Raw genomic sequence first — 24,983 nt, forward strand, 5'->3', positions numbered from 1 at the left:
AAACAAAGTAGTCAGGATTTGTCTGATATCATGGATATCAGTTTTCGTGATGAAGACACCTTGGATGCCAACTAGTTCAAATCTGTCATTTTACAGCTCAATTAACTGAAGGCCTTTGACCAGAGTAATCAGAGAAGGGAAGCAATAAGAAAGGGAGGAGAACATAAACAGGACAGAGATTTGCCAATAAAATCAAGGTCACATAAAGTCCACATAGTAAACAATGTCAGAGGAGACAAAATAGATGTAATGATCTACAGGGAAACTACAATCATTTTAATGTTTCAAATCATCAAAAACAGAAAATGCAACTGTACTTCAAATAATTAAAAAAACTCCAAAAGAGTTAAAATTTCTTAAAATAAATATATAGCTTTTCTATGTAGTAAGTAATCTATAATAATATTAAGTTCCTAAAATATGAATCCCCCAGGACTGGTCTGGACCAGATTGGGTTGAAGAGGTTAACTTGATCTGGATTCCTAGAACTAACCTGTATTTCAGTGTTATAAGCCAGAGGCAACCTACATGCTCACATAATAAATAGGTACAAATGCTATGGCTCTGGGCATCCCTTTAGCCCACAGCTTCCATCTACAGCTACATGTATGAGAACATTTAGCTACTATCTGCGCATCAAAACAAATGCATTTTCAGAAAAGGTCAGATATATTCATTTCAGTAGTCAAATCTGGGATTTTGATAATTAGTGACTAAGCAAAGGAAACATCGCTGGGTAGTTTCAGTGGTATTATTTTTGTACTTTAGCTCAAATAGCACGTTGCAAGGAGAAAACAGATGAGGGAACCAAGGTACAGGGAAGTTAGCTCACACAATAACAGACAGTCTAGGTCACTCCTAACTCTGGGTGTCAACTAGTTCAAATCCCTCATTTTACAGATCAATTAACTGAAGGCCTTTGACCAGAGTAATCAGAGAAGGGAAGCAATAAGAAAGAGAGGAGAACGTAAACAGGACAGAGATTTACCAATAAGATCAAGATCACTCACGTAAACTGAATCTGGGTAATCACTCATTTTCTGAAGGAAAAACACTAGCCTAGAAGTCAGAAGACCCGAGTTTTAATCCTGGCTTTATTAACTAGTTCTATTTTGGATCATAAGATCATAGCCCTTGAGAAAGTCACAAATTCTTTGGTTTTTAAGTTTCTTCGCCTAAAAGGAAATAATAACTGCTTTACCAGGTCTGACTTGTGGTGCATCCAACTTAATGGTCTCTTTGACAGCAGTCACAAGAGATATGTGACACTAAACACCAAGAACAGAGTTTCTTGGTTTCTCTCAATAATTCATTATGGAGAGGCCATCTAAAATGTTTCTAAATCTCTCAAACATGCGTAATACACTCTGTGGAAAAGTACTTCGTTCTGTTTCATTCAACAGGTTTCAGCCAACAGATCTTACTCAGCACTGGCTTCTTGCCTAGCATTGTGCTAAGTGTAATGGGGGATACAACAAAATGTAATGTGATTCTTATGTTATCCTCAGGTCTTCAATTTAGTTGGTCATCCTTCAATGCTGTGGTGGTAATTCCTAGTTCTAACATATCACAATTTGATTAACAATTTAACGTTTAACCTATACACAGCCTTTAGGATTCTGTGACCAAATTCCCTCTTGGCTTGTTTCTTTCCTGAGTAAAAAGTCCTTCCACTTTTTAGTATGTCCTCATATAGCAGTTCATTTATCCTTTGACCAATTTAGTTGCTCTTCTCTGGATCTTTCTCCAGTTCCATTATTCCTTTCCTAAGGTGCAGCAATCAAAAATACATTCTATATTGCAAGTGTAGAAACACCACAGTCCTTAATAGGGGTAAAATTGTTTGTCTCAAAACTTTTTTGATTATATGTGGCATTCTTTGATTTTTAGGGCTATGGTATTGCAAGTAACAATTTTCACAAAGCAGGTATCTTTTTTTTTTTAATTTTTAGGCAGTTGGGGTTAAGTGATTTGTCTAGGGTCACACAGCTAGTAAGTGTCAAGTGTTTGGTCTGAGGCCGGATTTGAACTCGGGTCCTCCTTACTTCAGGGCCAGTGCTCTATCCACTGTGCCACGTAACTGCCCCCATAAAGCAGGTATCTTCAAGGAACAATTTACAATGACTTACAAGACGCTTTCTTGGATCAAAATGAAGAGCTTATCAGAACTTTCACTACACTATTCCTTGAGGGAAGAGACTATCTTTCGCCTCTGTGGTATACCCAGGGCTTGGCACAGTGCCTGGCATGTAGTAGGTGCTTCCTAAATGTTTACTGAATGAACTGAATTAAATAATATGATAGTATGACTCCCTAATCTGGAGTACCCAGGACCATCTCTATATCACTTCTTATGAAACTATAATATACCAGTCCCCTGGCACAGGAGCCATTCATCAACGATTATATGTGCTAGGATATTTGACTAATATAATCTTATCACAATTTTTTCCAAACTCCATGATGGATATCTGCTATTCCAGTGAATTTCCTATACTCTACTCTATACACACGGCCCTGTGATTCACACACTTCTGAGGCAGCATGTTTTACTTCTGGATATGTAATCAGGATATGCAATGTACAGAGAAGCTTAAAGTGCGACAAAAATATTAAATTTTTGTGGTTGCTTTATAACATGATTAAAAGTAATGTCCAAATGAAAGGTGTGTTACCCAAAGGACTGGTTCTATACAAATTATAATCACCTTTTCCCTGAGAAAGCTTTTCTTCTTGTCGCTGATGGTGAGGTTTATATGGTGCTGCTCCTTGATCTAGTCCTTCAGCCACAAAACCATCCAGGAAGGACAAAGAAGCATCTACCTATATTGAATGGAGAATAAAATTGGGAGTCTCTTTGAAAACATAAGCATGTAGGGAGTCACCCTTTAACTTAAATAATTTAACTTGATATGGCAACAAAAAATAAGGCATTTTATACTAATACTATTCACATAATCCATATAATTAACACATTCAAATTCTACTAATTTTTTAAATTACAGTGAAATGAACATAAGCCTAAATTCCAAAGCAATCTGCCCAAATTACTGACCTCTTAAGAAATCTAGTCATAGAAAATAGTAATTAATACAGCAGTATGAATTAGACAGCCTCAGCAAACACAATGAAAAAAACAGAACTGCTTACAATGGAACATTTAAGGCATGGTGACATCAGTTTAATTATGCTATTTGAATTCAAAAAGCTCTCACTTTTCATTTTAATTGTAATAAAAAGATAGATCAAAAGAAAAAGAGAGAAAAGAAAAGGAATTAGTGATAGTGGAAAAAAGTGAGGGGGAAGGGGAAAGAAAAGAAATATACATAATAACTCTGATCCAAATTAATGTATAACTACAAAAGCATCAATCATCTAAAAGTGGATATTCCCCAAATTATTTATATTTGACCTTTTTATATTTAATTTTGATCTTAAGGTGATGGGATTCAGAGCTGGAAGTGACCACAGGGATCATCTAGTTCATCCCCTTCACATCACAGATAAGAGAACTGAGGTCCAGAGGGGTTAAGTGACCTGCCCAAAGTCAAAGAAGTAGTAGGAGCTACAGTTCAGATCTGAACCATGGCTTCTGACTCCAAATCTAGAGTTGTATCCATTATACTATGGCTCGTCTGACAACAAGAAGATGTGATAGAAGAACTGAGTCTTCCATTTCCTTTGTATGCTGCAAAATACCTCTACTATTAGTCATCAATGCTACATGAGTTCACTGAAATAATGAATGAAAAAAGAACCCAAACTAGGATCTCTAATTCTTTACTTTCTTCTCCCAAATCCTTTGGTCAGTTTAATTCATAGAAACCTGAACATAAATGACTTCTCTTTGAAAATTTTTTGATTCAGACCAAGATAAGGAAATGTGGCTCACTTTGAGTCTCTAAAGGGGAAAATCTAATTCTGAGAATACCTCAACAGAGAAAGTAGATAATAAATAAAATTTATTAGTAGATAATCCAGAAATAACTGTATGATTTTGAACATTTAACCCTTTCTGATCTCCTTACTATAATTGCCTTGACAATGAACTAAGTAGGGTTCATGTTTGTTCCACAGTATGTTCTATACTCATTAGCTGTGACCTATTAATGTTACAATCCCCAGTTTCCTAAACACTTTACTTCAGATGTTAAAAACAACTTTACTAAAAACTTAAAGAAATACCCTGTTATATTTCAAAATGGTATAGTTTTCATAGAGTATAGATGTCTTACCACTAAGTCCTCACAACTTTTATCAATTGGAAGTAAGTTCTTCATAAGTTCCACCTTCTCCTGCAAATGTTTTAATTCAAAAGCATGCTGTCTCATACAAGTGTCCAGGGATACACTGAATTCCTGGATTAGTTTCTCAACCGTTTTAGAGGAGGGTGCTTGGGGCATCAATTTGGTCACCGCACCCATAATCCAAGCCTTTGTTTCGGAAGTGGTAGATTTATTCACAAGCAACCTGTAGAGTTTTGTTATGACGATCTCTGGTGTTCCTTTATCTAAAAGGTAGGAATATTCTCCTAATACCTGTGAATAATAAACAAAGAAATGATGATTACAGGCATATATCAAGTCAGACTGCAAATTAATCTGTGAAAATTAAACAATAAATACACCTTTCCTTACAATTGACTTTATCTACATTAGACATTCTCTAATAGCGAATGCACTCTTGAGACTGGTTCTACTGGCACATTTTAATATGAAAATGTACTTAAGGAATGGAACTAAATACCGACAATTTTCAGACATCATCATTTACTATTTAAATATGCTAGTAGCACATCATTACAAGATACCTCTTTCCAGACTAATCAGTTCTGGCTACTGATTTTATCAGCACATTTACATTTCCTTACCATTCTAAAATATATATGTATACATCAACAATCTGTGATTTAACTGGGGCAGACCAGCAATGCAGAGCACAACTCCTTTATGATTTAAGAGTTGCCGTGGCCAGTATCACCCTGCAGCCAATTTGGTGACAATTCTCTCTGACCTTAGCCAGGTTAGTTCCCAGAAGACTGATGTGTAGTCTATCACAGCCTCTGGTTATAATACACATTATTTTTATAAGTGATTTAATCCATTCATGACAGGTAGAATTCCTCCTGGACCAGAAACAACCCTTGAGCTGACATTTCATTGGCTCAGGGACTAAAGAGCATTTGCATATTTCTAATTTAGCACCATCAGGGCTGGGTAGAGGAAGAGAGTGTGATGAGGCAAAAAATGAAAGAAGGAATAATTTTTTTAAAAAGCCTTTTTTTCTCCAAGGACTTCTTCTTACCCACCCCACACCAGTCTGGAAAAAAATTGAAAAACAATAAAAAAAATTCTTTAATTAGATGTTTATGTATTGTGACTTGACATTTAGTCCCTCAACATGAATTGTAAAAGCTATGCAATAACTGTGGATAACATAAAAAAAATTCAATAAAGATGTATAATAAAATCATACAATGAATCAAACTACTAAAAGTTTGCTTTATAGAGCCAGAAAAATAACAAAATTGATCTGGAAAAACCAAAGGACAAGAATCTCAAGGGAAATAATGAAAAAAAAGTAAGAAAGAAGGGGGCCTGGTAATACCAGATCTTAAACTATACCACAAAGAAGTAGCCATCAAAATAATTTGATGCTGGTAAGAAATAGTAAGTGGAACAGATTAAGCACACATTATGCAGAAGCAAATATGAGCACAGCAGACTTGTTTTGGTTTGGTTTTTTTTTTAATAAACCCAAAGGTCCCAACTATTGGGGTAAGGAGTCAATATTTAGCAAACACCATTAGAAAAACTAGAAAGGAGTCTGGCAGAAACCAAGTACAGACCAATCTCTCACACATTATACCAAAATAAGCTCCAAATGGGTCCATGACTTAGACATAAAGGATGACATCATAAACAAAGGAATAGGAAGGAAATTTCCTGTCAAATCTATTGATAAGGGAAGAGTTCATGAATAAACAAGATATAAAGAGAATCAAAGAAGTTTAAATGGACAATTTTGATTACATAAAATTAAAAAGTTTTTGTACAAACAAAACAAATGCAGCTAACTTAGAAGAGAAGTAGGTAAATGGGAGGAAATCTTTGCAGCAAGTTTCTCTGATAAAGGTCTCATTTACAAGATAAAGAGGGAATTGAGTAAAATTTGTAAGAATAAGAGTTATTCCCCAACAGATAATAGTCAAAGGATATGAATAGGCAGTTTACATAAAAAATGCTTCAAATAAATAATAATTAAGACAAATGCACACTTAAACTACTGAGGGGACCCCCCAACACACACACACACACACACAACACACACACACACACACACACGACCATCAGATTGGCAAAGTTAACAAAAAAAGAAAATGACAATTCCTAGAAGGGTTATAGGAAAATAGTACATTAATATACTGCTAATGCGAACTACTCCAGCCATTCTGAAGTGATTCAGAACTATGCCCTAAAAGTTATTAAGCAGTATATACCCTATGACCCACAATACCACTATTAGGCCTATACTCCAAAGAGATCAGAGAAAGAGGAAAAAGACCTATCTGCACAAAACTTTTTAGTGGCCCTTTTTGTGATAGCAAAGAATTGGAAAATGGAGTACCCATCAATTGAGGAATGGATAAACAAGTTATAGTATATGGATGTGATGGAATTATTATGCAGTTTCAGAGAAAACTAAAAAGATTTGTATGAACTTAAATACTTAGTGAGGGAAGAAGAATCAGGAGAACAATGTATACAATAAAAAAAATTATAAAGACAAACTTTGAAAGACTTAGGAAATCTGACCAATACAATGACCAAGCACAATTCCAGAGGACACATGATGAAACATATTACCCACCTCCTGAGAGAGAGGTGATGGTCCCAAGAGTGCAAATTGATACTTTTTTTTAAGATAGCCAAGCAGGAATTTGTTTTGTTCAAATATAAATGGTTGTAACAAGAGTTTTATCTTTCTTTCTTTTTTAAAAGAAGGGGGGAGAAAGGTGGGAAGGAAAATAAGGTATATTTTTATTGACTGAAAATTTTAACTTCAAAAAAAATGCAACAATTTTTTTAAAAGAAAACCTAATGCAATGCTAAAATATTATAATACCTACACATTGAGAATTAGTTATTTTCGTGGACCCATAATTTCACAGTGCAGGTAGTTCCCAGTGGGAATCTTCCTTTACTAATGCAAATAAGCAGCTTCTTTGTAGAGAAGTTTAAAAGTTGCTTGGGCTTCTCCCTGAGAGGGGAAGTGACTTACCCAGGATGTTTCATAAGTAAGAATTGAACCCAGGTTTTCCTAACACCAAGGCCAGATCTCAAACCACTACACCACACTGCCTAACACAGTTATACTAAATCATTAATTAAACAAATAGATGAAAGGTTAAGAACCTTGTCTCAATCTGGACAAACCTTTCAGCCTTTAAAAGTTCATGAAGATACCACAAATGAAGCATCAGGGAAAAAAAAAAGTTGGTGTTATTGATAGTTCAGTTGATTGGACTAGTTAGAACAGAATTCCAGGTAGCAAAAGTTATAATCCATGAGTTCATTTTTTTCTCCCTAACCCCACCTTTTTCTTTTTCTTCCTCAGTTCTGTTCTGAAAATAAACACTTTCTGTAACTCCTTGACATCATGAAGGTTACTACATCCATAAAAACTATTTTGTTTTACTATCATGTTAATGCTTTCTTCTAAGTTGTGCTCCTCATTTTCCATCTGCTGAGTTTTGACTGCAGGAATATCAATGACTCCTCCAGAATAAACTTAACACCTGAAATTTCATCATGCAGATTGACTCATCTATGATAGTCAAGACCTTCTCAGCTCCCTCAGTTGAGATTGGAGTGTTGGAGGGCAGAACAACAGACTCCTCCTAAAGCCTTCCTTTAGACAGGGTTCAGAACTCTCAAGGTAACTCTTCATTTTTCAGAGAGGCTTTGCTTGGTTTTAACTCTACTTGGTTTCAATTCTGAACATCATTCCCCTACCCCTCACTTTTCAGTTTCCTTTTGTGTACTATCTTCCCCTATTAGATTTTAAGTTCCTTGAGGGCAGGGATGTTTTTGTATCCCCAGTGCTTAGCAAAATGCCTGGCACTAAACATTTTTCGACTAAGGTCAATTTGTTGTCTGCTTCTTATAAACAGGAAAAAATTAAAATATGCTAGAATCCTAAAGGATCAGCAAGTTATAGCTACTATTTGTAAGGAAAAAAAAATCTAAAAGTAAATTCAATGAACAGATTTGTAATTATCTGAGCAAGCTATAATTTTAAATTTAGTATACAAAATATTTTATGAAAAAAATTAACAAAGTGATCTGAGATCTGTAAGTAAGGCTAAAAAGATATGCATTGCATGTATTTTCCTTTTTTAAAAATGGTCATTTCCCTTTCCTCCTCCCTCATAATTATCTCTGTGGCTTCAAAATCTCCAAAAATGGTTACGTCTCACTCTGATACATAAAGGTTAACTATAATAATGATCTATAAAAACACACACCCTGATATATCCATAAGACAGGTACCTATGCATAGATGAACACATATGTAGAAGTCCACAAAAATTCAAATATCTATTAATTACCACATACACAATTCCATAAACTAGAGGTGTCAAACCTGTCTGCCAGCAAAAACCCAAGTAAGTGGGCTGCGACCAGATTAAAATATAACTGGGAAATGTTAACAAAATAAATAAAAATATAATATAAATAATGTTAATTTGAGGTTTTCTAAGTCAATATGCATCCCACAGGGATCTTTTTCTATTTAAGTTTGACAGCACTGATATAACTGAAAAAAAAAATAGAAACAAATACACACACACACACACACACACACACACATTCAAAGTGAGACAGTTCAGGAATTGGAAGGAGAAGAAAGAAGTGAACAGAGAGATATGTGGTAGGCAGTAAGGATAGGGAAAAAATGGAAAGATACCTAAAAGTAATAGAACATTGAAATCAATAAAACAATCATATAGCACTAGTACTACAGAGGTACTGTAACAACCAATCCTACAAATTTTAAGATCAGAGTATTCTGTAATGTACTGTGCTCACCCAGCTCATGACCTGCAGAAATCTCTGTGGATAAAGTGCATTTTCTATTTCTAGTAAACTGAGATAAGACTGGACTGCATAGAGTCTTAGCTGTTTGTCTTCGTTTTCATCATCAAAACCTATAGAGAAATAATACATCATTTATATTACCACTGAATCATATGTGGATGTTGTAATGAAATATATTTCATTTTTAATTTCCTTCTTTATAGAAAAGTACCAACCTTCTGCCAGGAGTCTCAAAAAATTGTTAGGGATATCAGGATGCATCACATCTCCTCCTACTGAAAATACAGCATTCATCGTCTGGATAAACCATTCATTATCAGGAGCATATGTAGTCACAATGTTAAGAAAATGTGTATTTCACAACACTACTTACTGAAATTATCTTTTCTTCTGGAATCTTTCCAAAAAAACTGATTATATTTGGTAGCAGCTTTATGTTTAAACTCAGAGAAAAATCTCAAACACAAACTCTAAGTTAGTGTCTCAGTACCTAACATTGTTCTTTCCACATAAAAAGTACTCAATTATATTTGTTGAATGAAAAAATGAATAAAATGGATTCATTACCTGACGATTTAAAGATTAAATCCCATGTGCATCATAAAGACCTAATATTACAGCCTACGTAAACTCAAATATATAATTGATTTAGGCACATACCTACTCAGTCCTAAAGAGTTTTTTTCATTCACCTTTTTTTCTTTTAGACTGAAAATATTTTCTGCTTTGGAAATAATAGAATCTCCTGTGTCCTAGTAACAGGTAAAATAGTCCCATTACAGAAATTTCAGGAGAAAAATGAAAGGTGGTAAAAGAGGAATCATGTTCCAAATGGAATGTTATTATGACAAATACTAGCATAAAAATTAGGATAGCTACGGATTATCCTAATGGAGAGGATCCTTCCTGTTCTTGCGGTGGATGGGAATTTTGTCCAGTGGATTTAATAAGAGAAATAAAAGACAGATTAAGATCAGCTTAAATACATGTTGAAAATCTTTGAGCCTAATATTATTCACTGAAAGAGAGGATTCAGGAGAAGGTGCATCATTCAAAAAAGCCTTGCTGTGCTGCCCTTGCTAGCAAAAAACTCTTAAAAACCACCAAAAAAAAAAAGATTACTATTGGCATCCTGAACTATAAATACTTCCATAAACACTTTTAGTCAGTTTTAAGAGGAAAAATGTCTAGTCACTTTAAATCTAAAGGTAATGTGTTGCTCACCCTCACCCCTCCCAGAAAAGGATATTTCTCAGCCAGCTCAGCTATTTTGCCAACTAAACTGATGATGATATATTCTTCTTTGCTCTGCTGCAAATATTCAAGCATCTTCTGGACAATAACACTTACATTCTGTGCATTAGTAATTCTATAAAGAAGTTCCAATGTCTATTTAAAGAAAGGAAATAAAAATATTATTACCAAACTATTCATAATTATGTCATTTATAAGCAGACAAGCAGCACATTGAACTATTAAAATTAATCAGATCATATCTGCTTATAACAGTTAATTTTACCCTTGTGTGGATAATCTACTTTTTTGGATTATCCACAAATTCTCCAATAAGTTCTGGGCTCTCAGATAATATATTCAATGAATGCATACTAACTTGTAATAGTCTAAGCAAAACACAATTAGAAAGCTAACAATGTTGCCAAGACATTTAAATATATATGTAGTGTACGTAAACTATATTGCATTTTAATAATCCATGCCATATCACCTCTCTATTGGTAATTGGTATCTAAGAACATCTTGGTACACATAATTAAGACCAGAAGTGTCTAAGCTAGAGGTCATTAAAAATTCTAAAAAAAAACTGCAAAATTATAAGATAAAGATAGCTCTACCCTGACTTTTATTTTTACATGTATGTGTTTGGCAACCTAAATAATAAATTCACTATTAGAAACAATATTGCCTCTTACCTTCTCATGGCACCTAAAAATTACACTTTCTGAGAGAATGAAAACTAATTATGCTTGCAGAAAATAATTAGAAAGAGAAATATTTTTCTCCTCCCCCTCAAAGAAAATATACTATATAGTCTCTTATTCGAGAAGGATCTGGATAAGTAAATACCAAGACCTATATCCACAGCCAAAAAAGTACCAAGAAAGTAGGTTCCTGGCTACAGTACTTCCTCACTGATGTTCAATCTTCCTGACCCAATACAAAATGAGAGATGAGCCCATGGTCCAAAGCTCTCCACTAGTACAAGAAACATTGGGCAACTTTCCCAGTTCCTGGGAAAGGCTTTCTAACCTAGCAAAGTTTCCAGAAAGTAGCATAAGACCAAAATACCACTGGATTATTCCCAGGGTAGTAGTTCTCTTATTTTAGGAGGTCATTACTAGCCCCAACAATCTCTGTGGTAACCAGTCTGTTTACTTATTCATAAGAGAATATGCACATACCCCACTTGCCTATCTTGTCAAAACTAACCTTTTTAGGTATTTCTTGGTTAAGTATTTTTAATCCTCATCACCATCACTTCCAGTAAGACATAAATCTTCTTAAAATTTTAATTGGGTGAGTTTTTTTATGTGTGCAATTACTATGAGAATACTAACTCCACATTAAGCCACCTAATCTATAGCATCTGGATGTATTAAGCACATTAGGTATATGTTACCTAAAGACCTACAATGAGATAAATAAGAGACATTTTTAATGCGTACCAAATTTGTTCCTTGTTTTAACAACTTTTTTAGTTTGGCATTCCAGTTTTCCCTCTGACCCTCATGTTAAAGTGTGAGTACAATATCTAAATGTCATTGGAAAATTTGATCAAAATTAGTCACTGGACAATTTTTTTTGAACTATTCCACTCTAAAAAGTAAACTTAACTCCCAGATTGCTCTCTTGGAGAGAGCCTTTCCTTATACTGAGTAGGTGGCACTGGAAGTGCCATTTATTATTATTCTTAGTTTGCCTTTCTATAAAACATAGCCAACATGCAGAAACCAACCCATTTTGCAAATAGGCTACCCTCCCTGAAAACTGGTGAGAACTACCCTAAAAACAGAGCAGATAAGACTATAAAGATGAAAAAAAGAAAACTTTGGCTTTAAGAAATCTTTTTATTTATTCAAAAATAAGGTCTTTAACTCAAAATGTCTAATACTTCTTTCTTTGTTAATCATATCAAGTTATTTTTTAAAATATTTTAAATGAACTTACTATTTAATCAGAAGTTTTGGTTCTTTTTTTCTTCCCCATCAAAACTTAATTAGTTTTAAAAGTTAGTATGCAAGTTTTTCCTCTATATTTGGCCTACTCCCACCTACTAATCTGCAGAAAACTGCCCATTTGCAGGTTGAATAGTTTCTGCACATAGGTCTAAACACACATATATAAAGACAAAGACAAATAATATATAAATATATATGTACATACATATATACATGCATATTTGAAAGCACTTTTACACAGGCCATAGATAAAAGGGGAAATAAAAATATACACCTTCCTTCCAAGGAGTTCAAATCACTTTATGGATATTTTAATTTGCTCTCTCAACATCCCTGTTTAAGAAGTCAGGCAAGGATTAATCTCTTTTACAAATGTAAAAACTGGGCTGCAGAAAAAAGAAATTATTTAACCTATATTACACTACAAATCCATGGCAGAGGTAGGGTATCCTAACTATGAAGTCAGTGCTCTTACCAAAAAAAGGAGGGCCTACGTCTAAATTAACCCAACAGATAATTGCATCTTCTCATTCAAAAGAATAATTCACGTACACTCCAGTTGATACTGCTGCATTTATTTTTTTGGAAATGTTCTTTCATTGATTGAATAGGAAAAACATTAGTGCCCAATGCCATTACTGAATGCTCAAAGGTCAGAATTTTTTCCCAGCATTTGAATAACAGTGAGAAAAGCTAAAGATATGGTAACACCTCACAAACACTACTCAAAATACCAATTTACCTCTCTTTTAATAATGGGATCAGGATGGTCTAAGCATTCAATTATTGTCATCTGGTGCTGAAGTGCCAGATTGGGATCCTGCTGGATAACATAGGTAAGAGCCTTTAGTCCTAGAAAAAAAGTTACAATCTACAAAGTGATTTGAAACAAATATATACAAAATTTTACAGACTTTTTCAAAAGTATTCCTGAAGTAATTAACTGTCTTACCTAAATATTTGAGATTTATTTTAGGAGACAAGACAAATTTTCCAATGCATCTAGCAGCCTTCTCAAGCAATTCAGGTTTAGGATAGATGGTATAAATTGTATGGACACATTCAAACAAAATAGCTAGAAGGAGATAATCAAATGGCAAATTTTTTTTCAACATAATAAATATAAGAACATATTTACACAGTACACATATAATCATAAAAGCTATTAATCAAACTGACAGAATGTTAAGACTCTTATCTATTAGCAAAAATGTAACTGACAGATTATCAAAGAATTACAATGTTACTATTTTCAGTTACATACTCAGCATAAAAGACTTGGGCTCAAGTCCCATGGCTAACACATACTAGCTCTATGACCTTGGCCAAGGTACCTGGCCTCTCAGAAGCCCAGGTTAACTCTCTCTCAGACTGCAAGCTGCAGAGCAGCTTTTCCTTCTGAGAGAACCCTACAACAACAAAATCAGATTTGGACCATCCCTATCTACTCCCAAAAACTTCAATGTTCCAAGGATCTATAATTTTATAACTAGGGTTACTCTGTGCATAGATGCAGGCTACCAACCCCTCTATAATTTATTAGCTGCTTCTTGAGAATTCTGATGATCAATTCTGATGTCACCTTGTGGACAAACACCTTGTGGTGATGAGGAACAGTACAAAGTTAACAAAAATACAAAGTGCAACAAAAATACAGAGTCCATCATCATCAATCAGTTATATATAATCACTAAAATTAGGTGAACATTACACATACTAAGTGGTCTCAAGGGTTTGCAAAAGTTACTATAAAAAAAATTTTTACTCTAAAAAATTACTATATATTGAATTGACTTTTTAACATGCCAAAACTTGACCAACTGAACATACTGTCCCCTTCAAAAGAGTCATCTTTACTAAAAGCCTTATTCCAATTATGCTGCCATTACTCAAAATATTTTTGGAACTCTTCTTTTGTATTGCTTCCAGGTTCTAACACATTCTTTTAACTATAGTATTATTTATCCCATGGTACCAAATCTTTACTCTCTAAGAGCGCATTAATTTCTAGAAACAGGCTAAAGTCATTTAGAGCTATGTCCAGCGAATATTTTGCATGATGTTGCTGGGGTTTGGGTTACAAATTATTTCACAGAAAGTTCATGGGGCAGCTAAGTGGCACAGTGGATAGATCTCTGGCCTTGGAGTCAGGAGGACCTGGGTTCAAATCTGACCTCAAACACATGACACCTACATGTGACCATGTGCAAGTCACTTAATCTCAATTGCCTCACAAAAAAAGAAGTTCACTGTGCGTTGGAGCATTGTCATAGTAAAGAAAAAACCATAATTACTCTTTTATACAGGAAAGAGTCTCTCAAGTGCTTTGGAATTCTACATAACAAGCATGACCTGATCTTGTGGAATAAAATTAATAAAAATAATAGTTATTATTACAACACACCTCACATTTCTATCAAGTTTTACAGTTTGCAAAGTACTTACGAATATATTAATTTTATCTACATGAACAAATTAATACCATCTTCACTTTTGACTCTCTGAGGCACAAGTTTTTTCTGGTCATAGACCTTGAACCTTTGCAGATCAAACCAGAAATGTCATGTTTTAATCATCAGTTACAATTTCCTCAAAAATGCATTATTTTTGCCCATTTCCCTTAAAAGATCAAAATAAGACTTTGCTGTTCTGGCTCATCACTCAAAACACGTGGCCATAATCTTTGTAGAAACTTACTTTATGCCCAAATTTTATAATTAATTCATTCAACAAATACTAAGTCACCGATATGTGCAAAGTGCTAAAGAGGATAATAAGAACAGTAAGACATGACTCGTGTCCTTTCTGAGGTTCAAGAGAAGAGACAAAAAATGAGTATGTCTCTTTATCAAATTTAATTCTTCAGTCACAATTGCCACAGTTAATCACCTATTTGAACAAATCAAATCTACGGCCCTTTCCATGTGTTTTGGACATGTGAGCAATAAAGAAAAGATTTGCAATGATGTAAAAAAAAAAGGAAAATATCTCCCATCTACTCATAGAATGGTAGCATTTCATTTTAAAATAACATGGCTACTTTTTCCTACCTATTTTAATGAGGTTTTTTTTCAGCAACTGAAAAGTCCTAAAAGAAGACTATCAACTCACACAGCCTACTGACTGTCAGTAGGGAAGTAAATTTATGTATGTATAATCCATTTAAACACCTTGCTATCTTTTCATAAGTTGGCATGATTTTATTCTTTGTCTATTCAAGTCATTGTCTGCCTGAGAATCTTCTAAAAAGCCAAGGACTTGGTTTGTATCATCTAACATGGTATCACATCCAATTATGTGCTTAATAAATGCTTTAATGAAGAGATGAAAAATACTGTAATAGATTCATAAGATCATGGATCTAGAGTTGGAAGGGACCTTATAGGTTATCAAATCCAACCCCTTCATTTTATAGATGAAGACACTGAGGCCAGAGAGGATAAGTGATTTGCCTAAGGTCACTCAGGAAATAAGTAGGAGAGGGAGATTCAAATCCTTATCCTGTGACTCCAAATTCAATGCTCTTTCCACTGTACTAAACTGCCTTCCAAATATTTAATTAAATACTCATTGTTCATATTTGCCACAGAATTGCTCAAAAAAGTTACATTTTTGGTCAAAGCAACTCATGGAACTTTGTGTTAGGGCATAGAGAGTCCTACATCAACGAAACGATCCACACCACTAAAACCAGAAACCTTTTAGTGTGCAGCTTCTTGATATCCTTCCACCTTCTGTCACAACATTCTGAATTCCTAAAAAGCTTCTGGTTAAATTATTATTCTGTAGGTTGTGACATATAAACATTTCAAGAGACAGTTTCTGAGCAATCATTTTATTTAATGCTAGCATATTATTAATAAAAGGGACAGCCATCTCTCCTGGACCAAAGACGAATCAATTGGTAGGCTCACAGTTTATATATGCTTGGAAGAGTATGTGTTCCTGAGGGTGGCAATCAACTCAACTGGCTAACAATTAATGAGAACATGAATATTATTATGAGAGTGGGCCTATTCTAATGGGGGTGGGGGAGAGAGACTTGACTCTGATTGCTCATTTACTCCCAACTCATCAGCAGCCTAGGGGAAATCCAGGCAAAGGATCTATATCCCCCAAACAATGGGCCAGAGTTTCAACCTTAGATTAAATCCTTTGTAATGTTAGGTGGGGTAGCAGTACTCAGATAGAGAAGAACCTTAAAGTTATCTGCCATCATCAGTCCTGTCCTTCAGAGGCTGAGCCTTGAAATGAGGACTTTAGAAAAAGGGGGAAAAACCTGGATCTTCCAAAATCATTAATTATCAATAACCATTTCTCTCAAAGTAGTTTAAGTGCAGCAACTCTGTGGTTCTTCATTTTTATATTCCCAACACCTAGCACAAATGTGCTTTGCACACTGTAGGCACTTAATAAGTGTTTGCTGAATTAAAAGTAAAATCTATGGCATTTAATGCATAGCTATAATATTATGAGACACATCTGGCTTCTACTATTTATGTTACTAAAAATTACCACATATATTTACCTACCATATGTGATATTGTGACTTAACTCAGCTCTTCTTAAGGACTCATCAAGAACATCATATGTTAATTCACTTGTCCTGTTTAAAAAATAATTTATTTACAATATAAAATAAAAGCTCTAACCAATAAACACAGCTTTAAAATTCGTATTTCAAAATCTTTGGTGGATATGTTCACTACAGAAAAAAATTAAAAGGCTAAAACTAAGATTTGCCCTCTCTAGGCCAATAGTCTGATCTGAAGGGCCTGGACTAGATGATCTCCAAAGTCCTTTTAACTCTAACATTGTACAAATCAATGAATTCCTTGGGTTCCTTTTTATTTATTTTTTTTTAATAAAAGCAAGCTCTGTTTCCATTAGCAAAATTTCAGTTTCTAAGTTTCTGTTTTAATATAATTTTCATTCATTCTTTATTATGTATAGATTATATTTACTGTTTTATCAATAGACTGGTGGATAAAATGGCTTACATAATCTTCTTCAACATTCCATTTAACTACTAAATCAACTTTTTTATTTAGTATTGATATTTTTATAACTTTATAAAAAAAACCACTCTAGATATTTATTCAAAACCTTATTTAAATTTTACTACAAGTTTATTGGAATCAGTCTGGACAAGATTCAATTTGGATGCATAGTAGTCCAGGGAGATGTCTTGAGACCTTCCCCTTTTCCCTACCAGTATTATAGCTAAAGACTTTTTAGCTAACATAGTTATTTAAGAGGTGTTGCTATTAAGTTTCTGCAATTATCTTCTATTGAATCAACAGATCCATACCTCTCCTGTGACTTTATGGTCAATATCTGATAGCCATTAACTTTTCAGAGACTGGCTAATAGTAACACTTTATACAATGTCAGAACCTAGAATAATATGACTACTGGAATAAGATGAAATTTAATAAGAGCAAATGTCAAATTCTACACTAGGATTCATAAAAATCAACTGCACAAGAACAAAATAGGTCAGTCACAGCTAGACAACAGTGCCTGTAAAAAAGATCTGAAGTCTGAGTTTCCTGCAGCTCCGTACAAGTCAATGCTCCAATAAGAAAGACACAGAATCCAGAATGAGGGAAGTCAAAGCCCTGCTGTCCTCCCTGGTCATGCCACATCCAAATTATTGTGATCAGTTCTGGGCACAGCATTTAGGAAGGACATTAACAAACCAGAGGGTCCTACAAAGAAGGGTAACCAGAATGATGAAATAACTAAAGAAGATGTCAAATTAAGATCTAATGAAGGAACTAGAAATGTTTATGGCAAAGAAGAGAAGATACAGAGTGTGGAGAGGAGACAAAGCTAGCTCTCTTTAAGTATCTGAAGAGCTGTCATTGAAAGAGGGGTTACACTCCTTCTTCATGGCCCTAGAAGTTATAAATAGGAGCAACAGGTAAACATTACAAAGAGACAGATTCAGGCTCCACAGAAAGAAACACTTCCTATCAGAGTTGGCTTCCTCAAAAAACAGCTGGCTCTCCCCAACTAAATATCTTCCAGTGAAGGCTGGACAACCACTACTTGGGAAGGTAAGAAGAAGTCTATGTTCAGGTACATAGCAGATTAGATGGCATCTGAGCAAACTTTCAACTATGAGATTCTGTAAAAGGAATCTGTTCCAGCCAAGAGACCAGAGACAAAGGACTATCTTCTCATGTTCTGCTAATTCAATAATGCAGAAATTTACTAGAAACATAGCATGCTGACAAACGAATATTATCTTGCGCAGAGAGAAGGATTCCATAGAAAAATGGTTCAGATAAATAAGAGATAGAGAGTCATGGACAAAGAGTGGATAAACTAAGTCACATTGTACAAAGTAGAGGTTTCACTTCTAAGATTCTTTTTGAAAAGGAAAAAAAATCCATAGGTATGTCCTGAAAAGTGACATTCATAGGCCACATTCATTTTACACAAGTCAGATTTAGGAAGAAAATTTACTCAGACCAATAAGGCATTTTGAAATAAGAGTCACATCTGCCTTAAGAAATATCCTATTTTTCATTGTTTTAAAACAAACATATGTACACGGGAAAAAAAAGTTCACGTTCAACTAGACTTTTCTCAATTCTACCTTGTGAATGAAGTACACATTTCTAAATAGTAAATAACCACATGACATTAGAAGTAACTGTACAGGTATAAGTTTGAAATGCACATAAATATCCCAAAGAGATGTTGTCCATTACAAGGGCATTACAACTGCTATATTTATTTTTTCCTAATTACTATAGAACTTCTCTTGTGATTTTTTTATCTAATAATCTGGCAGTATCAAGGTCAAATCATATATTCTAAGCCATGGGTTGGCAAAGTAGAGTCCACTGACTGTTTTTGTACAAGTCCTCCAGCCAAGAATATTTTTTACATTTTTAAATACAATAAGACTAAAATGTAAAAACCATTTTTAGTTCACAGATTAAAAAAAAAAGGAGCAGGATTTGGTCTTCTCACTCTAGTTTGCTGACCCCTACTATAAGCAATAATTACACAAAATAAAATCCTAGTATTACATGGTTCGTAAGGAAGGTTGTTAACGCCAGAATAATCAAGTGGCTCTACTATAATTCTTATTAAGTTTGATACAACAAATACCTAAGTTATTCCTTCAATAATAACTTAGAAGCCTACTAACTTGCATCCCAACAGAATACAATGCATTCCTGAAATAACTATTTTCACACTATATTTATACCATGAAACACCTTTACAGAGTCTCTTAAATTTACGGCAGAAATATTTTATGTGCTTGTCTGCCCTATCAACTCTAGTTTCCACCTCAAAGAAACATTAGTTGTTAACATCAGTGAAATGGAGGGGGTTGGGGGGTGAATACAATAATACAAAGACAGCTTCTTCCTGGGCATTCTTTCAAGTGGATGGAGGCCCGTAAAAGGAGGAATTCTCATAAGGTTCTTAGTGAGGACATTCCTGAAAGCAGTAGACTAGAGACAGGCTAAGAACCTAAATTCATATGCCCTTATGCAAAATGTTTTTTACCTCTGGAAGAAAAACTTTAAATTAATTAATAATTATTTCTAGACACCCATTATGGGCAAGGCAATAGCCTAAGCACTCTGGAGGATATAAAGTAATTTAAGACAAGAACCTTTGCCCTCAAACAGCTTAGAGTACTGTATATTTAGAGAACTCTAATATATACCCATGAAACACCAACTAACAACAAAGCAGTATATGAGAAGTGCCAAATAAATAATATAAACATTAAGTGCTACTGGAATCCAGAATAAGTTTTCACAGAATCAAAGAGATCACTTTAGGTGGAACTAAGATTTGAGATAGGCCTTTGGAGGCAGATAGAATTTGGACAAGCAGAAAAGGAAAAAAGAGAACACAACTCATAATGAAGTAACTGAAGGAATTTATATGCTCCCCAAAATAGTTCTTTTAACACTATTAAGTCACTAAGGTACCAGGAAAATATGGGCCATGATGAAACTACTAAATGTTTTGAGCTTTGTGATTCTGCTTCTTACTAATATTTAAATTTTTAATTGTCATCAATATCTTTTATTATTTACCTTTATCTCCAAAGATATTCTTCCCTCCTCCCCTACCCAGCAAACCATCCCTTGCTTATTCCTTATTTTCAAAAAATAAAATCATGTAGAAAAATTTACCTTGGATCATCTTTTCCTAGAAATCCTAATATCCTCAAGAGCTGAATTTGTAGCCAAGGTGCCGGTACACTGTGGTAATTGAAATCTACTGGGAGTTTTCCTCCCACTACTTGCTTCAAGATTGTTACAAAGCTTCCTGTCAAGTCCTTAAACACAGATGGATTCTCCTATATCAAGGGGGAAAAAAACTTCTTTTAAGCAAAGAATCTTATTAAATATGAAATGAATACAATCCATGTGCCTTAAGCAACTGATCAAGTTCATATTTCAAGTTCATATGCCTAAATTTAATACTTTGCATTTAATAAAGCAGTATTTCAATTCTGCACATCTGGTTTCTTCCATGACAACACAAGGAAACAAATAGAGCTCCTAGGATTTCCCAAACTCATGCTGAATCAACCTCAGAGATAGCCCTACCAGTTCAGTCAACAGTTCAAAAGTCCTTGTGAAACTCAGTTGGAAGCCTTAGCTATCAGTCATTACGGCAAAACAATATTGACAGAGAACTGGCATACTTAAATTAACAGTAATAACTTGACTTCTGGAATGCAAATCCAGAACTACTTGTTTCCTCTGAACTGTATTTGAAAAAGTAATTCAATGTGGCTTTTTCATCTAAAATTTAAATAGCCACTAACCTCTTAAGGATAAAGCCAATATGGCTGCTTAAATATTCGAGTGTGGTGGGGTCTGGGCAGGCTCTCACTGAAAAGGAAATTAGCTGTCACTTTATACAAACCATGTCTAGAGAACATCTAACACATAAAACTGAAGTCAATTTATAATCATTAAACAATAAACAACAGATGGCTACAATAGAGTACTAAGAAAGCCATATTTAAAAAAATTTTCTACCACCACTAGAAAACAATTAGAAGAATTTTTTTTGGTTCAGACCTATGATATCATCAATGTAAGGAACTACAGGTATGGAAAGTCCTTTCACCAATGCAAGATCTGCAACTTGCCTGTCCAATATTTAAGATCTTGGACAATTGCCAGAAGTGCTAAAAGGTTAAATGACTTGCCATTGTCAGAAAGCTTGTATTTAACAGATAGGATATGAAAACAAGTATTCCTAACTCCCAAACCAGCACTTAATTCCAGTATACTCTGCTGCCTCTTAAAGTACATACCTACTCATAATACATTCCATCATGAATATTCCAGTCTAATTAGGAAACATGTATTACCACTCCTAGATATAAAAAGGCACATTCCAATATTAAAAACTTTGCCTGTAAAATATTAGGCACTGTACATAATTCTTACCAATATAAAAAGCCAACTAAACTTCATACTTTGTCTATAAATACTTTTTAAAAAATTATTCTCTACATGCTAGGGAATTGTAGCAATCTACAAAATGCCTAGGGGATTACCTACACCACCGATACGTACTTGGCTGCCACCAGGGCCTCTCTTATCCTATCTTTTTTTCTGAACCCTTCTCCCACTTCCTTCCTTATTCCAGACACCTAGTACATTCATAATGTTCTTTGGCTGTACAAATCATGCAAGGGCACTCAATTTGTAGCGTTCTTTTTATAGGAATTCATGTTAAGTTATGAAGAAGACAAACTTCTCAGGAGTACTAGTATCTCAAAAGAGGATTTCATTAATCCAAATGTATCTCTAATTAGTAGAACACAATTCAGGAGGTATTTTTTTGAGCAGGAAGCTTTTAGTGCTACTTGCCCCTCCTAGTCTGCCTAGTAGGGAAGAAGATAAATGGAATCAGTTTTGCGGGCAAGCAAGAGGCCCTACACCTCACAGAGCCTGGTAAATAGGGCATACAAGCATGTGTTGGGACAACAAACCACAAATACTCAAAAGCGTACAAAAAGTCTGCAAGCAGCAGCTAGGCAGTACAGTGAACAGAGTACTGACCCTGCAGTCAGGAGTAACTAAGTTCAAATCCAGCCAGACATTTGACACATATTAGCTGTGTGACCCTGGGCAAGTCACTTAACCCAAATTGGCTTGTAAAAGAAAAAAGAAAGAAAGTTTGCAAATTCTGAAGGCTTTGTTGTGGCCAACAGACATTTCGTACTTTACAATGCAATGTTTAGAATTCTTAATCATTCTTTAATACCTACATTTTGTAATTAACCTCTGTAACATATATGGTATTATCAATAATCTATAAATTAAAAGAATTACACAAAACTTAAAGAGAAATAAAAAAATAGCAAAAAGTAGCATTTACATAGGACTTTAAGGTTTGCAAAGCACTTTACAGTGAGCCCCACGACAATCCTGTGAGGTGAGTGCTACTATTATTCCCATTTTATAGATCAGAAAATGAAGGCTGAGGAAGATTAAGTGACACACCTAAGGTAAGTGTCTGAGGCTAGACTGGAACTCAGGAGTTCCTCCAAGTCTAACACACTACCCAAAGTACCACCCAGCTACCTAAATGGTTTTAATATAATATTTTACTATAATTCTTTATTAATAATTCCTTATTAAACTAAACAACAAAAAACTAATCAATTTATGCTGACAGTAATTTTCAACTTACCTTAATCATGCGAAGGTAAATGTGCAGAGAAGCAGCCATAACCCCAACATCCCTATCGCAAAGTGCTTTCCTAAATTTAACATGAATGTGTTGAACTTGATTGGGGGCAATGAGATGGAATTTGTACAATGCCTGAACAGCTTTTCTTCGTATTATCTCCCTAATGATAAAAAATAAAATTTATCTAAATAAGCTTGATCAAACTGTCAACTACTCCATTAAAAGACTCTTAATATACGCAAAATGCATTCATAGCACTGTATTAGACACTGGGAAAGTTACAAAGAACATAAAACACCTAGACACAAGTATCTGGAAGCTTATAATTCAAACAAGTACAGGACTACAGCAAAATATTCGTTTTTAATTTACTATTGCCTCAAGATCAGTACTTCAAAGAGCAGTGATTATGTCAGTGTAGATACATCCTCCAACCATGAAGATTGTGACCCTTCTACAACCTACTAGGTGGTCTTCAAGAGTTTCTACAGTCAAAAATTTCATCACTCCGTAGCAAATCAGCTGCTGAGCACTGTCATCTATCTGAGTCTTTGATCCCAGTTCCATTTAGATTAGTGGAAGAGCAAATAAAGATAAACAATAAAACTACCATACACACACACACACACACACACACCCCACTTTACATTCATTCACTCATTTGAATCTCACAATAGGCCTATAAAGCAACATGGTATTATTATTCCCATTTGATAGTGAAGAAAAATCAGGTTCAGAGAACGAAAGCCGGCACGCCACCAGAAGTGAGATTAAGGATAAAGTGAAAATAGGACAGAGTGAACAAAAGTGAAGTCCATGTAACGAAGCTCAATTAACAACAGGTCTGTTTGTCTGGCCAGTGATACCAAACCAGGCCCTTTGAGCACAGTTGGCCTAAAGGGGTTTGCCTTTTGTTTTGGTTTAGCTCTTCAATTATTTCCTCCATATAGGCTGCTCCCAGAGAGGACACTCCCTTCATCAAAGCAGATCAGCAGCAATGTTCTGCAACCCACTGCCTCAGAATTACTTAAGACACTGAGTCACACAGCAAGGAATTTTTCAGAGGCAGAACTTGAATCCAGGTCTTCTTGACTCTGAGGACAGCTTTCTATTTAACAGCATGGCACACTGGAAAGAAAGCTGACCTTAATGCCAGGAAGATCTGAGTTTCAAGCCCATATGATACACACTGCTCGTAGGACCATGGTCAAGTCATTTAAACACTTCATGTTATCTCCAGGTAACTCTCTAAGACCCTAAATTGAAGAAAAGCACCTGACACATATTGGTAAAAGGAAATTTCCTCCCTGAGTGTCTCCTGGAGTAATGAAATCACAGTCTAACCTAGTCGCCTCCATGCCAGGCTGCCTCTATTCTAACAGCACAAAATCCTTCCTCTCATGTGATATAGATGGGGGGAAAAGCAGTAACTTTCTTATACCAGTGGCTGAGAGACTGGCCTTGGACAACAGATCTGCTCCTCAATCCTAAATTCAAGGTCATATTAATGAATATCAGAATCAACACATTTTTAGGAAAAAAGTTTTCAAAAGGTAAAGACACAAAATCAATTCATTCAGATAAATTTAAAGAGGCAAAAAATATAAGCCTCAACTCAAAAAAAAACCTCTAACTCAAGAGACTAAAGCACAACTCTTCCCTCAGCCCTCTGTGACATCTAGATTTTTTATCTTGACCAAGAGGCTAAAACAAGAAAATTAATAAAATCTGCCAGCATTTTTGTGTAAAATAGGACAATTTGTATTCTGACAAAATTGCCAAGCTGGACTACCTGTTAAGATACCTGGTATACTACTGGCCTTATCCTCTGGGAATAACAAGGCACTGACCCATCTTATAATTAGACAGTGAGTGGTGACTAAGGCTCTCAACAGCATCAAAAACTGCTGCTACCGCTTATCTTGATTCTCATCTACCAGCTGTTTGACTTTTAAATTTCAGCTCCCATCTGAGTAATGGGCAG

The 24,983-nt window shown here is 34.8% G+C and overlaps 1 protein-coding gene across 1 annotated transcript in view; it reads right to left on the bottom strand.

The window, feature by feature from the left end:
- AP4E1 (adaptor related protein complex 4 subunit epsilon 1) overlaps nt 1–24,983 on the bottom strand; it is an 81,592-nt gene that overhangs the window by 33,223 nt on the left and 23,386 nt on the right. Inside the window, exons 6-15 of the mRNA XM_020980479.2 lie at nt 23,000–23,159; nt 20,473–20,639; nt 16,831–16,904; nt 13,251–13,373; nt 13,041–13,150; nt 10,351–10,490; nt 9,317–9,429; nt 9,093–9,211; nt 4,236–4,538; nt 2,709–2,823 (exon numbers count right to left, since the gene is read on the bottom strand). Coding sequence (XP_020836138.1) covers nt 2,709–2,823; nt 4,236–4,538; nt 9,093–9,211; nt 9,317–9,429; nt 10,351–10,490; nt 13,041–13,150; nt 13,251–13,373; nt 16,831–16,904; nt 20,473–20,639; nt 23,000–23,159 — 1,424 coding nt within the window. The remainder of the gene's footprint in view (nt 1–2,708; nt 2,824–4,235; nt 4,539–9,092; nt 9,212–9,316; nt 9,430–10,350; nt 10,491–13,040; nt 13,151–13,250; nt 13,374–16,830; nt 16,905–20,472; nt 20,640–22,999; nt 23,160–24,983) is intronic.

Source organism: Phascolarctos cinereus, unplaced genomic scaffold (assembly GCF_003287225.1).
Source record: "Phascolarctos cinereus isolate Bilbo 61053 unplaced genomic scaffold, phaCin_HiC Scaffold_3;HRSCAF=262, whole genome shotgun sequence".
NCBI classification, from domain to species: domain Eukaryota; kingdom Metazoa; phylum Chordata; class Mammalia; order Diprotodontia; family Phascolarctidae; genus Phascolarctos; species Phascolarctos cinereus.